A 16,325-nucleotide genomic window follows, 5' to 3' on the forward strand; every position below is an offset into this window, starting at 1 on the left:
AAAATAAACGAAGGCAATAAGCTGATGGCAAGCCCTCTGAAACCCTGGTGCGCTCTCACTTTTACTCTTGTCTCTTCTCCCCCTCGACTACCTCCCACAGCTCTGCTCGGGCTACGTAAAGTTCAGTATACACTATAAATCACTGCTACTTGTATAACATAATATCTGGGTTTGCAAAGGCATTTGGTGCACACATCTTTGTAGCTATTGAGGAATATATTAAGTGAAAGTTTTTGTGCTTAGAGTTCAGCATTAACAAATGGAAAAGTCTAAGCCCTTGTACACACGGTCGGAGATTCCGTTGGATTTTGTCCAAAACTGTTGCATACACACGGTCGGACAAAGTTGTCGGAAAATCTGACGTGATTACGTTATTTCATTACGACGGGACTACGTTCACGCTAGTAGCCAATAGCTTTGGTGTAGGAATTTGATCTGAGCATGCGTGGCACTTCGTCCGATCGGAATTCTCTACACATGATCGGAGTATGTCCGATCGGAGCATTTTGTCGGAAAATTTTACCAACAAGTTGGAAAACTTGGTCCGTCGGATACTCCAACGAAAACAGTCCGATGTAGACCACACACAGTCGGAATATCCGACAAAACGGTCCGATCCGACACATTCCGTCGGAATCTCCGACTGTGTGTACAAGGGCTAAGGGTGGTCACACTCACCAAGATTTTTTATTTTTTTTATCTCATTGAGGTGTAAATCAGTCAAAACGATTGAATCCTTAATAAATAGAACAGCCATAATTCTCCTCCTAATCGATTTAGACTCAGGTTCAATCAAACTGGCTAGAATATTATCAATAATTTTACATCAGTTGTTGGCACCTAGATACTTTGTTCATGAAATTGATCATATTTTGATTGATTAAATCATGAGATTACATGGGGAAAACAGAGGTTTGATTGATAAAGTACAATGGTCAGTTATGATCTGTAACCTGGGGGACAGGTAGCAAGTACAAAGCTCCCTGGGATGAGCAGTTTCTCAGGCACAGATACCAAATCCAGAGATGAAGTGACAAACAGTGCAGTGTTTATTTGTGTTATATACAAGTCCAAATACAGGTGCTGTACAGTGTTCCAGAAAACAAAATAAAGGACAAAATAGCAAAACACAAATCCTAGCCGTGTCTCGGCTCTAACTATACAATCTGCAGGCCCTCACTACTAGGCTGAACAAGCCTAACGCTTGTCAGTCTCTACAAAAACTGCTTAACAGCTTTTACCATCCTTACTCTCTTCACAGACCAACTTTGTGTGTATGTCCCAGGCAGAGAGCAAAGGCTGTCTGCTCAGGTGAGCTTAAATTAGTCTGGGGAAGAGGACCAAGACCCGAACTGGATCATGGATCACAGATTTCTGAACGTGTACGAGAGGAGCCTGGGAGAGGTATAAACCCCAAACAGGACTTTCCTGGCTCTCTCTGGGACACTCTGCTACAGATCATAACTTTAAACAGAGTTCCACCCAAAAGTGGAACTTCCACTTATCTGCCCCCCCCCGGTGCCACATGTAGCACCTATCGGGGGGGAGGGGGGCAGGTACCTGTTTTTGACAGGTACCTTGTCCCCACTTCCATGGAACCTTGCTACAAGGTATGTCAGAAGTTCGGCCCGCTCCTCCTTCCTCTGCTGTAGGGCAAGTAAGGGAGTGCAGCGCACTTCGCACATGCGCAGTAGGTTTCCCGGCAGTAAAGCCGCAAGGTTTCACTGTCAGGTTCCCTTAACCGCAATGGCGACGTCAGCACCCGACAGCTGATGGCTGGGGTTACAACATCACTGGATTCCAGGACAGATAAGTGTCCTAATATTAAAAGTAGGCGGCTACAGTATGTGTGAGGAGCTAAAATCCGCTCTAACGATCAATCAAAATCAATCAAATATTCTGATTGAAAGCATTCAATTGGATCTGGAGGAAAGAAGATTTAACCTCCACATACAGAAACACTTTTTTACAGTTAGCGCTGTGGAAATGTGAAAAAGACTCACAGGCCAGGGTTGTTGGGAAGAGCCCCTTGTCCCCATATATTGACATTTATAGGTAACAAGAACACCAGGGATCGTTGATCCAGGGAATATCCAATTGTCTCTTGAGGAATCGGGAATGATTTTTTTCCCCCACTGGAGCAAATTGTACTATGCTTCATACAAGGTGTTTTTTTTTTTCCTTCCTCTGGATCAACAGTGGGTATAGGATTGTGTAAATGTATGTTTTATATTTTTTTTTTTTCTTTTGGTTGAACTAGATGGACTTTGTCTTTTTTAAATCCAACCATGTAACTATGAAAAGAAATGTAAAATTTTTTGAAGTGTGTATGGCCACCCTAAAAGTGGAGAGGTAATGAATGGTCCCTAAAGAAGTTTTTGAAATCCTGCTGCAAAAATGGAAAACGTTGGGTGAAAACATTGGTTGGTTAACCATTGTGAACCTTAATAAATAGACCACTGTACATTTGCCTGGAAGAATAAGACTAGAAAGTGTGATCATGTCTGAGCGAGGGTGGTGGAGTGCGTAAACACTGACTGGGCTTAGAGCGGCATTTGCTAAGCAGCTGAGGTTTTGGTGCTGGCGGTGATCACACTCCAGCGCAGCTCTCCGACACAACTTGTTCTGGTTGTGCTTGTGGATGGAATGTATAACATCATTGAAGCCCAGTGCTCCCAGGGGCCACATAAACAGCCTTTGGGCAGAATCCGCACAAAAGACCTTGTGTCAGCTTCACGCAATGAAGGCGGGAAGAGAAAGCCAGATGCCGAAATGTTATTGGCTATCCCCATAACAACTCTGCACGCCAACATTAATCTTGTGCAATGTTAGAACTGCATCATGAAGGTTCATACAGCATAATTTGCCATGCGGCAGGACGCACCTTTCATGCTATGCCTTCTTGTCTGAGCTCAGTAATGAATGTTGATGTAAATATTAAAGGGCCTGTGAATGTGACTGACTGTGAGTAATACGAGGGCAGAGGAAACACTGACACATTACAATGTAATCCACCCCACATACTTCTTCTGAATATTATGCAACAGAGACATAACTGCACTAATGCTAAAAACAATTTACAGCTGGAATCAGTTGTTAATGCTTCTTTATTTTGCTCAAGCATTTAATAACTCAAATAAAATGTGTATATATCAAGTGCTACTGTTCAATCCTGGAGAATTGCATACATTTAATGCAATTTAATAATGCTTGCTTTCAATTTATATCTACATCATTCTTAAAGTAGATGTAAATTCTAACTAAATGACATTTCGTTTGCTCTGTGTACAGTGTATAAAAAACAATTGTCTTTTTTTTACTTTTTTCATCCTTGATTATATCTCAGTGCTATCATTTCCTCTATACATGCACCCTAGCAATGGCTGCATGGCATTTCTCAGGGTGGCTTTCCTAATGGCCATAAAAGTTCACCATGCCTGCATAATGTGTGTTGAAATGTCCACTTGTAGTCTACATTTGATGCCCATGTGCCAGGGTGACAATGTAGTTGAGCAATTGGGGAGATAGAGGCAGAGCGCTGTTACAGGAACTGCCTTAAGAAGGACCTTCCTGGCAGGACCACCAAGGATTAGTTTAATGAAAACTGCAGATGTATTCATCTGAAAATGCCTATTTAAAGCTTCTATGGGATTTACAGATTTTATTTGAATATACTTTTGTTTCCACAGGAAGCTCTGTCTGTGGTGAGCGACGACCAGTCCCTATTTGATTCAGCCTATGGAGCAACCTCACAGCTAGCCAAGGCAGAAATGACAGCATCGGGGAACTCGGACTATGGCCAGCCGCATAAGATTAATCCCCTGGTGCCACACCAAGAATGGATCAGCCCACCTATGCGGCTTAACATCAAAAGGGAATATGAACATATGAATGGCTCCAGGTAAGCCAGAAATAAATTCTGCAGGACCAGCAAAGGAAATAGTTGCCAGTGTCAACTATTGCTACATCTCTTTATGCAGTATCAGAGTTAGAATTACATTTATAAAATGCACAAATCATTTACTAAATATTGATGTAATATATTGAGTCCTGAGCTCTTAATTTTGCAAGGTTGGTAAAAGCCATACGTGTGCGCAGCCTATTGCGTTAGGGTGTGCACCTCAAAGCTCAAATGCGTGCGTTTACATGTATGTACCGTATTTATTGGCATATAACATGCGCCGGCGTATAAAACGCACCCCAAGTTTAGGAGGGAAGTTTAAGGAAAAATCTTACATTTAAATGGCCATCAATGCAGACTTATCGGTGTCATTTGCAGCCTTGCATTGCAGCCTTGTCAGTCATTTGCAGCCTTGTCAGTGTCGTTGCAGGCTTGCTGTTTAAAAATGTTGCAGCCGAGATACCGAGTGGATGTCCTGTGTATCTAGGCGGCGCTCGGTAGCTCTCGGCCGTTCAATAGCTTTCAGCCGCCCTCAGCTGTTCTCGGCGGCTTTCGGCCGCACTCAGAAAGCCACTGAGAGCGACCGAAAGGCATCGAGAAGCTCACAGTCGTCAGGGGATCGGCGTATAACACGGGGTTATACACCGCTCCTCCATCCCCCAAAGATGCTGCTTGCAGGACTTTTTTTTTAACCTCCTGCCAGAGCAGCGCCCCAGTGTGAAAGCACTGTGGCTTTTACACTGGGACTGCAGGAGAGGCGTTTTTTCAGGCGCATTTCAGGTGCTTTTTTTTAGCCCAAAAGCGTCTGAGAAAACGCCTCAGTGTGAAAGGAGTCTTAGGGCAGGGTTCTGCTATAATACACCAGGCAGACATAGAACATCAATGACTGCATATAAAGTCAGATTTGACGCTCTACTGTTGCTGATTCAGTCACTGTCACTTCAGGTCCCGCCTTCCTTGTGTGCTTGTGCAATATTGTTAATGTGCATTGTAAAACCAACATATGCAGTTGTCTCACACACACTTTGCTTGACTCTGGGTGTTTAAAACTGCATTTGTGGTGCATCCATTGTTGAAGTGCTGTATATGTCCAGCCAAAATTTCTTTCACGCCAGGTGTGGATAGAGTAGGGAAGGATTAGGACCACTGTAAGGTTTTTACTGCTATCTGAGGCTCTGTTAGAGATATTTCCCTTCACTTCCTGCCTTGCTGACAGTGTTTTACTAGGTGAGAAATAAGATATAATCTGTAACAGAGACACAATCAGAAATAAAAATGCTATCTTTAGTAGAAAAGGAGAAGGCTAGAGTCCTTAGGAATCATTGGGACTCATCGCAAAATGTTGATGTGGTTCCCTGGTTCTCTATAGCAGGTTGCAGTGTCAGCAGTGACCATATGTGTCATTGAAAAGGTATACCTAAATCAAGGACAAGCAGCAGAGCAGTCAGTATAGTGAGTATACTACAAGGGAGCAGTGCTGTGATTTTTTTTTTTTTATGGCTGTAGTAGTAGTAGTAGTAGTAGTAGTAGTAATATAAACCCTAATATCTACTGTCCTATAAGGTTTTAGCAGAGGGTATTTGTTGCTGTAGCCTGTATTATTTAGTTAGAGTGAAAGTTATTGCGTCTTGAAACTATGGTATATACAGTATACTTGAAAATTGATAAATCCTGATGTGCTGACTGCCTAAAAGTTGTCATTTTCACAAGGTATTTCTCACACACAGCATAGGCATAATTACACCGCAAAACATATTCTGCTATGCCTCCTGAGTATGGGGATACCACATGTGTGAGACTTTTCACAGCCTAGAAGCATAGAGAGACCCAAAACCCAAGGAGCACCTTTGGGCTTTCAAGGAGCATAAATTACGCATCCAATTTCCTAAATACCTATCACATAGGCATAGTCTTTTAAAAATGTCATATTTTTTTTCACATTTTTGGAAAATGCAGAAATAAAATAAAAATTATTCTTTTACTCAAAGTTGTCAATGTAAAAAGATATGTCTAACAAACAGCATAGGCATACTTATCCCTTGTACACACGGTCAGAGATTCCGTCGGAATGTGTCCGATTGGAGCGTTTTGTCGGATATTCCGACTGTGTGTGGTATGCATCGGACTGTTTCGGTCGGAATATCCGTCGGGCCAAATTTTTCAACTTGCCAGAAATGTTTTCCGACAAACTGCTCCAATCGGACATACTCCGATCATGTGTAGAGAATTCCGATCGGACAAAATGCCACGCATGCTCAGATCAAATTCCTACATCAAAGCTATTGGCTACTAACCTGAACGTAGTCCCATCGTAACGAAATTACATCATCACGTCCTGAAAGATGGGATTTTCCGACAACTTTGTCCGACCGTGTGTATGCAACAGTTTCAGACAAGATCCGTTGGACAAAATCCGACGGATTTGGTTGTCGGAATGTCCGACCATGTGTACAAGGGCTAAGAATTACATCTTAAAACACATTTTACTGCTCCTCCTGAATACGGGGATACCACGTGTGAGACTTTCATTGTTTTACCGATAATATACCAGACATTTTATCTTATGTATCACACAAATCAACCAACTGTATCAAAACCAAAAATGTACTGTAAGTGATCAGGGAATATAACTTAGTGCAGCATCACCTATAGAAGACCCAGTTCCTGAGCGAAGCAAACCTAGCTTGGCCGTTCTTCAGAATGCCATGTTCAGTGGGCGTGAATTAGTACAGGCGGCAGGCAGAGGCAACACTGGGCTGGTGTGGCGGTGATCAGAAACACTGTTGCTGGCTAATAGTGATCTGGTGACACTGAGGACTAGTGTGGCAGCAATCAGGAACACTGCTTCTGACTTACACCAATCTGGTGACATTTGTAATGGTGTGGTGACAATCAGGGGCAACTTTGCTGGTTTACACTGCTGTGGTGACACTGCGACTGCTGTTGCAGCTATCAAAGACACTACATCTGGTGTGGCAATGATTAGGGACAATATGACTGTTGTGATGGAGATCAGGGGCAATATGACTGATGTAGCGGTGATCAGAGACACTAACTGGTGTGCTGGTGAACAGGGACAATATGACTGGTGTGGCGGTGATTAGGGACAATGTGACTAGTGTGGTGGTGATCAGGGACAATGTGACTGGTGTGACAGTAATAAGGGACACTGAGTGGTGGTGATTACAGACACTGACTGGTGCAGTGGTGATTAGTAGCACTGATGACATTGCACTGCTGTGGTGGTGTTTAGAGATGATGGCTGGTGGCACTGACATACATAATACCAGAGCAGCCAGCCATTGTACATGATTACCGCCACAGCACTACAATGTCATCAATGTTACACAGCCCTTGCTCTGGTGACAGTATGTACAAAAAAAAAAAGGAGAAACTATTTCATATATTTTTTTTTTCATACGGTCACCAGAGCAGGGCTGTGTTACCATTGCGACACTGTACTTCTCTGGGGAGGCGATTTTTTTTTGCTCTATGGTTTCTTATGTAAGCATTGCTGACACTTCATGGCTACATTCATTTAGAAATTGGCCACAGCTATCACATGGTACAGGGCTGCTGTGAATTACCCTGTGCCATGTGATCACTGTGACCAATCACAGAAATCACAGTAGTAAGCAATAGCATAATGAATGACAGATATTGCTTACTTGACATGTGACCGCTGTGATCGGTCATAGCAATCACATGGTACAAGGGTGGAGGACAGTGGATCAGTACATCGAACGGTGGACACAGCGGTCACAGATCACAGTGCTGCGCGCCCTTGCCAGCATACTTGGGGAGCAATTCGGGGAGGATGTACGGGTATGTTCTCCCAGAACAACACTTGTCCCGCCCCGACATATACAGCGGGTAAAATAAGTATTGAACACATCACCATTTTTCTAGGTAAATATATTTCTAAAGGTGCTATTGACATGATTTTTTTTTTCAAAATTTGTTATTTAGCCAAAAAGACAAGACCCACAGGGTCAACAAAATGAAGATACAAAGGCATATTATAATCTGTGAATGCAGATGATGATACACATCACAACAGTTTGTAGTAATACGGAAGAGGTGTGCTCATTTATGGGGATTAGATGTATCTCTAGGACTTTTTGGCGCAACAAACGGTCTATGTATATAGATGCCCTAGGTATAGTATGTATTGTATATGTATGTATATAGTATGTATTGATGGAAAGAGGGAGAGAAAAGGAGTGGGTGCAAGACCAGAATGGATGGGGGAAGGATGGGGTGAGACCCTGGTTGACTCAGGAAGGCCGTAGCGCACAGACTTGCAGACATGTCTGCGCTGTCAGGGGGCCAGAAGGGCAACACCCTCTGGGGAGAGAATGAACTGATTCCATAGCGCCCACATCTTAGACTATTTTTTCTGTTGGTGTTGAGCAGCAAGTACTAGATCTTCCAGCTTATTAATATCTTCCACCTTCCAGAGCCAACTGGCTATAGTCAGTGGGGATTGCTTCTTGCAATTAAGTGAAAAACACGATTTGGCGGCATTCAATAGGTGACGCACAATGGATCTTTTGTATAACTTAGCCAAGATGGTGGAGACATGTAGTAAGAAGAATGCCGGATTGACCGGAACAGTGTATTGTGTGAATTTCTGGATGGTTGTTCGGACTGTGGACCAGAAGTGAGATAGATTCAGACAGGACTAAAATCCATGCAGTAGCATTTCCCTGTGCCCCTGACATCTCCAACAAAGTGTGAACGTGTCTGGGTAGTATTTCTGTAGTACGTGGGGGGTAAGGTACCACCTGGTCAAGAGCTTGTAGTTGGTCTCCTGTACTTTTGTGCAGATGGAAGATTATAAAGAGAACATAAGGATGTGTTGAACTTGGGCGAAGGTGAATGTACGGTCCAGATCTTTTTCCCATTTACCTATGAAAGGGAGGGTCGGTTGTGCTATCGGGGAGGTCAGGAGATTGTATGTTGTGGATAGAACCCATGGAAGGATACTGTCTGTCGAGCAATGTTCCTCGAATGTGGTTGGTATGGACGTGAGGTAGTGTCGTAATTGGAGGGTGGTCCAGAAAGGTAGCTTGAATGGACCCATGTCACTCCTCAGTGTCTCCAGAGAGGGCCACAAATTGTTTACAGGAAGTGTTGTGCCCGGGTATGGTTTGCCGCGTTGCACTAACACTGGAGTCCAGCCCGGGAGAGAACTGTGGATTTCCTATAATAGGAAACAGCTGTGAGTCAGGTATGGACAGAGTGTTTAAGGCGAGCTTGGGTTACATGTCAGTAACAACCGATGGAATCCATGCATGCATGTTGGTAATGACAGCTTCAAGGTGCAGGCTCCTTTGTGGAGAAACAAGTTGCATGCATTGCTCATGTATGATTTTGGCCCATTCTTCCAAAGTCTTTAAATCTTGAATTTTCCGTGGGCCTCTTCTGATCTTTAGTTCTTTCCATAGATTTTCTATTGGATTAAGTCAGGTGGCTAGGCCATTCTAGCTAAAAAAAAATAAAAAAACCCACTCCGTGATATTCCCACCTCCAAACTTCACTGTTGATGGTGTTTTTTGGGGTGATGTGCAGTGCCATTTGACCTCCAAACATGGTGTGTATTATGGCATCCAAAGAGTTCAATTTTGGTCTGATCTGACCAGACTATATTCTCCCAGTATTTCACAGGCTTGTCTAAATGTTGTGCAGCAAACTCTAAATGAGCTTCAACATGCTTTTTCTTCAGCACTGGAGTCTTGTGTAGTGAGCATGCATACAGGCCATGGCGGTTGAGTGCATTACTTATTGTTTTCTTTAAAACAATTGTACCTGGTAATTCTAGGTCTTTCTGAAGCTCTCCACAAGTGGTCCTTGGCTCTTGGACAACTCTTCTGATAATTCTTTTCACTCCTCTGTCAGAAATCTTGGAGGAGCACCTGGTTTATGGTAAAATGGTGTTCTTTCCACTTCCGGATTATGGCTCCAACAGTGCTCATTGGAACATCCAGTATTGAAATCCTTCAGTAACCAATGCCATCACTATGTTTTGCAACAATAAGGTCTTGAGATAGCCCTTTGCTTTTACCCATCATGAGATGTTTCTTGTGCGACACCTTGGTAATGACACATATTTTTATAGGCCATCAGTTAAGACTGAACCAGCTGATATTAATTTGCACTTTTTCGCTGTGTAATTCCATTTTATTACACATCACTTAATTTCTGAATGTATTTGTTTTGGTATGTATGGATTGCATGGGTTGTTACCATCATGTGGTGAAAATGTTGTCATTAACTCCTTTAGAAATATATTTACCTGGAAAAATGGTTACGTGTTCAATGCTTATTTTACCCGCTGTATGTGTGTGCAGTGTTCGGGCAGGAAGTGGTTACTAAAAAAGTACATGGTAACACAGACATAGATTATAAATATGAAGTGTTGGGGGTAATATACACTTTAACGGTTTTCTTTTTCTTAACAGCCACCCTAATAGGGTCCCCTCCTACCCCAGGCCTCATAGCAGCTGTGTATTATTATGCCACTGCCTGTCGGATTTTATTTCTGTGTCCTTTTTGTAGCGTTTTCACTCACTTCTTGTCTAGGAAAAAGTTTTTGGCAAGTGTCATGACTTTGGGTTCACAAAAGGGCTCAGGACTCTGTCCCTTTCCAAAGTGCTGGGTGCCAGCATATCAACACTGTCCTGTAGGAGGAAAAGAAGCAAGTCACATGCTCCCCCATACCTGGAGGTACTGGGAATTTCTCTGAGAGCCAAAACATAGTAGTGGGGGGAGTGTGGGAAAGATGAGTGTGTGTAGCTGGTAGGGCCAACATTAACCACTTACAGTCTGGGCATAAATTCTGACTTTTTTTTTGTGCTAGAAAATGTCTTAAAACTCCCAAATAGTATGTATTCTCTGAAATCCGAGGCCATGGAGAATAAAATGATAGCTGTTGAAATTTTATGTTGCACAGTATTTGTGCATTTGTTTATCAAATACAAATTTTCAGGTAAATAACTTACGACAATGGCATGGGAAAGCCTAGGAAATGAGGGGAGTGTCCCTTCTGCATCCGGTAAAAGAGCTTTACTGGCTCTAAGAAATCATACCAAGATTGTGACTGCTGGTATAATCACTTATGGAGGTGGTTAAAGTTTAGGAATAACTGAAAACTGAAGGCAACTTTTTTTTTTTTGAGGTCTGTCACTGAACTGAAATTCTAGGTTTTCAGTGGTCATCAGAACAAGAATAGTAGGAGAATCTTTCCATGGGGACACTGGTTTCTGATGACTCTTGTGATTACTAGGGATTTTCTTCAATTTGGAGAAAATTTCCATTCCCTCCTGTTATGGCTTTGGGTCAGAAAGTGAAGGGAAATCTCCCGAATGGTATACAGATGGCAAAAATCCCTTACAGAGGTTCAAAACCTCCATTACTCTATCCAAAATGAAAAAAAAAAAAAAACTGTCACTTTTTCTTTAAATTGTTGCTTTTTCTGCATGAACAAAAGCACAGACTTGTTTTAAGTAAGTGAAATACAAAAAGCTGTCTTTATTAGTTTCCTGTAGTCCCTGTACAGCAGCACTTATATTTTATATATTTATATTTTGAGTAAGGAAGGGTTATAACCAGATATATATCCGATTATATATATATATGTTTTTTGTTTTTTGCCATGTGTCCCATTGCAGAGCTGAAAGCGAGAGGAAATCCCCTCGAAGGGATTTCCCTGGGGACCCCCAGGTCACCAGAACTAGTGTCCCCATTGGAAGATTACTTTTCTGGGGGCAACCCAAAGTTTGGGATTTTCTTCTACTTTTCATATTAATGGTAAACAGGACAAATAGAGAGAGTGAATTTCCTTAATGGGAGCACAGAGAGCAATAAAAACAGACCAGCATTCTAATCCCTCTCCATTCTATCCAAAACTTAAAAAAATAAAAAATAAAAAGTTTTGCCTTTACTTATACTTTAATCACAGTTTTGGGAAGGAGAGGCGACTAAAGTCGGCTATAGATGATTTCATTTTCTTTCCTGCAATCATAGATTGCAGGAGAGAAAATCACTCAATTACCCCATCAGTATGTACAGTGTTGATGGTGGAATCCCTCTCATGGAGCTATTGTGTTTTCCAGGCAGGGGGGTGGGGGGAACCATCTCGGCCCGGGAAACACAGTGATGTAAAATGGCATGAAAAATCTCATAGGTCGGATATAACTATGTTGATCAAATGACCAACTTGGATACAATCAGCCTGCAGCACCCATACATGGTGCCAATCTTAGCCAGTCCTTGCTAAACAGGTCAAAGTTTGAACTGTGTATGGCCGGCTTAAGAAAGCACAGTATATGCAGCTGTTTTTTTTTTGCTATAGTCACCTGGGTAAGTAGCATTTACTATAATTTCATGGGCAGAACGTAATAAAGCTCAACATATAAGTATTTGTATCTATAAGAGTAAAAGAGGACATATAGTATGTGTGAATATACATTTTTGGAGTTGCCTTACAAAATTTGTAAATTTTAAACTTTTTAATACTTTTGGTGCTGTGATCCGGCTTCCTGTTAAAGGTGGTTACATTTGTTTTTCATGGTCCCACTGTATGTAGGAATGTAGCCACAATTTCTTGCTCGCTCCTGAGATGGACTTTGGGATCTGTAATGTTCATATGGCAGCATACATGACTACAATGAACGTGCACTGCTCCTTCCAAACAGAAGCAAGGGGAAAATTGGAGGTTTGGGAGCTGGCAGAGGATATTAGTTACAAGGAGGCAGAAAAACACAGTAAGAAACGATTTCACAAGAAAAATAGTTTAAAGGGTTATTAAGTAGTGGATGTGTGGACTATTTTTGTAGAATAAGGATAGGTTAGTGTCACTTTAAAGGCACTTTCATAATTCTAAAATAAATCTAGTTTCTCTTTAAGATACACGTCTTCCAAAAAAAAAAAAATATATATATATATATATATATATATATATATATATATATATATATATATATATATATATATATATATATATATATATATAGGCCACATCCTATAAATATGGAAGCATGCCCGAGAACAAGACTCATGTAATCTAACAGAGAACTTTCTATGTAATATGTGTGCCAAGTGATATTAACCTTAACCGCTTCCATGTACAATGTGATTGTATAATTGTGCCTCCCGTACACCCTGAGAATGGCTCTTCCATAACCCCTCCGGGGATTGACACGAGATCTTTGGTCGGCTGCCTGGAAAAACAGTAGCCAAAAGATGAAAACTTAAATTCAAACACATGTTAGTCAACATCTCCAGCCCGTTGTGCAGTCTAGCAGAGACATTCGGAAAAAATTACGGATGAACTGTTAACCCTCTGGAGAGATGAGAAACATATTACAGAGCGAAATCCCCCCATCTCTCTATCTGCAGAGAGGCTCAGGTCTATTACCAGCTACAAAATACCCCGGTGGAGTGTTGAGAACTCTGACCCTGCTGGAAAAAAAATAGGAGCCTACAAAAGTGAAGGAACAAGTCGTGTTCATAATCCCCCCTTTGTAGAACAGGCATGAAGTGCAGGCACTCTATCATACACAATGTGTACTATGCCACCACAAAATCAGTGCATACAGAGACACTATCTGCATGAAGTTTATACAATTTGTTTTGGTTAGGTGCTTCAGCTTTCTCCTACAATGCAAAAGTTTAATTGTTAGGGTTATTGGTGCCTGACCAGATTGTCCCTTTTTGTGTGTGTGCATGCTAATTTAAAGCAACAGTGTCCCTAGCTCCAAAGAATTATTATTATTCTACTGGATTTATGTAGCACCAGCAGATTGTGCAGTGCTAAGCAAGTTAGAATACAACTCAAGCTGGTTAAGCTGGCTATAGGTAGATCAAAATTCAGCCTGTTCAGCAGGAACTGGATGATTTTTGATCCATCTATGACTGTTCCCGTTCATGAGAAATCAGTTTAAGCGATAGACTTCTCACAAATGGTCCTGCTGGAAAATTTTGCTTCAATTTGTGCATGTAACCAATTGGCTGCAGCACTGATCTGTGTATTCTGACAGTGGGGGGAGTCCCGCTGTTAGAATACTATACACAGCAGGGAGGACTCCTGCATCTACATTGCTGAGCGAAAACCATGTATTGTCAGCTTTAGCCTGTTCATGAGAGGTTACAATCTAATTGGGAGGGGCAAGTGATACAAAAAAGGGTAACTTTGTGGAGATGGGTTTCTACTCTCAGGGAACTTACAATCCAAGATCTCGAACTCACATGCAGACATACACGCACACACATTAACCTTTTAGCATTCCTTTGGAGTGTGAGAGGTAATAAGAGCACCCGGAGGAAACCCACTCAAGCACAGGGAGAACCCAAGGCAGAATTGCTAACCATTAAGCCACTGTGCTGAAAAGTTGTTGGAGAAAATAAAAATTTAGTACAGGAAGGCTTCCCTAAAGACATACTTTTTCAGGGATCAATTAAAGGCCAATAGAATAGAAGATAACCACAACATCTGTAACCAGGGGTCAAGTGCTGGGGAAAAAAGTGTGGGAACTCTCACCCAAGATCCACTCCCCCACCAAAAAAAAATAAAATAAATAAAGGTACGCTCATATGCATATATATTTCACAGAAAATACAGTACATTTATTGTAAAGTGCCAGTTTACAAATACAAAATAAGTTAACTTGTCAAACAGAATAATCAACACAATGGGTGATGATCTTTCCCTCGCAGGGAATTTCTAACACAAATACACCCTGTTCCAAATTCAAATACAGCAAATTAGAAAATATCACACAAACTGGAATAACGTTGCCCTTGCCGTGCAAGATTATCTGCAACGGATCAAAAAACTCACGGATCGGATCATTCCTTGGATCTGAGTCACAGATCGGATCTTTTTTCGGATCAGCAAATAATAATTGAATTTGCAAAAACCTGTGAAAAATGTCACCACCATATAGTCCCCACTGCAATATACATCTCCCCTACTGTAATATACATCTCCCCTACTGTAATATCCACGTCATCTCCCCCAATAATATTTTGGCTGAGCATGGATGGGTATGGCTGGGTATTAGCAGAATATGTATTGGCAGGGTAAGTATTGGCAGGGTATTGCAGAATATTGGCAGGATAAGTATTGGCAGGGTATTGCAGAGTATTGGCAGGGTATGGCAGATTATTGCTGGGTATTGCAGATTATTGGCAGGGCATTGCAGGGTAAGTATTGCAGAGTCTTGGCAGGGTAAGTATTGCAGAGTAAGTATCGGCAGGGTATGTATTGCCGAGTATTGGCAGGGTAAAGCAGAGTATTGGTGGAGTAATGCAGAGTATTGGTGGAGTAATGCAGAGTATTGGTTGGGTATTACAGAGTATTGGCGGAGTATTGGTGGAGTAATGCAGAGTATTGGTGGAGTAATGCAGAGTATTGGTGGAGTAATGCAGAGTATTGGTGGAGTATTGTGGAGTAATGCAGAGTATTGGTAGAGTAATGCAGAGTATTGGTGGAGTAATGCAGAGTATTGGTAGAGTAATGCAGAGTATTGGTGGAGTAATGCAGAGTATTGGCGGAGTAATGCAGAGTATTGGCGGAGTAATGCAGAGTATTGGCGGAGTAATGCAGAGTATTGGTAGAGTAATGCAGAGTATTGGTAGAGTAATGCAGAGTATTGGTGGAGTAATGCAGAGTATTGGCGGGGTATTGCAGAGTATTGAGTAATGCAGAGTATTGGCAGGGTAATGCAGAGTGCTAGTGACTAACCTGGTTTACTTCTCGGGAGAGCACTGGGTAGAGGGGAGGGAGGAGACAGTCCGTATGCCAGCGGCGTGTGTCTGCCGCTGGCTGCGCTGGAGGCCGTATGCGTACTGCCCACTGACTCCAGTGCGTGCCCACGTGTACGGCCGATGTCATGTGACCGGTTGCTAGACGCGGAGCGGCCCTAGCCTAGCAACCAGTCACTGACTCGGGCGGCAGAGGAGCGGCGGGCTACGCACGAGCGGCGGGCTACTCGGGCTGCTAATGGGAACGGCGTTCCCGTTGTGGAAATAGTGCGGGAACGCCGTTCCCATGCGTTCCCGCAGGACTCGAGCCCTGTCTGTAACAGTTCACATGTTGGATTAATAAAGGTCTATACAGGATAGCACATTTTATAGACCATCAAAGGCATTTAAAAGCCCTCTTACTTTTGAGACACTCTGGAAATGCCCCAGATGGAGCCAAAATTACCCATTATTTACAGACACTAAGCCGAGATCAGGGGGACATCACCACTAGAATGTTTTATGAAAACAAATGGCTGAACCGTTCTTGGACGTGGGGTAGTATCTCAAAGTTGTATATTCTGTTATTGTCACAATGGTACCTCGTTCCGCCTATCTGTTTCAGGGGGTACGGCCAGGAGGGTACAATGCTCCATATCTGATGGACGTGCTTCAA

General features: G+C 42.3%; 1 protein-coding gene across 2 annotated transcripts in view; it reads left to right on the forward strand.

Moving 5' to 3' along the window:
* Positions 1 to 16,325, forward strand: part of FLI1 (Fli-1 proto-oncogene, ETS transcription factor) — a 144,911-nt gene that overhangs the window by 45,632 nt on the left and 82,954 nt on the right. For both annotated transcript variants that reach the window (XM_077457850.1, XM_077457851.1), the window contains exon 2: positions 3,690 to 3,901. In XM_077457850.1, coding sequence (XP_077313976.1) covers positions 3,690 to 3,901 — 212 coding nt within the window. The remainder of the gene's footprint in view (positions 1 to 3,689; positions 3,902 to 16,325) is intronic.

This window comes from Lithobates pipiens, unplaced genomic scaffold, assembly GCF_037356315.1.
Source record: "Lithobates pipiens isolate NorthernLeopardFrog02 unplaced genomic scaffold, aLitPip1_a1.2 Scaffold_27, whole genome shotgun sequence".
Lineage (NCBI taxonomy): Eukaryota > Metazoa > Chordata > Amphibia > Anura > Ranidae > Lithobates > Lithobates pipiens.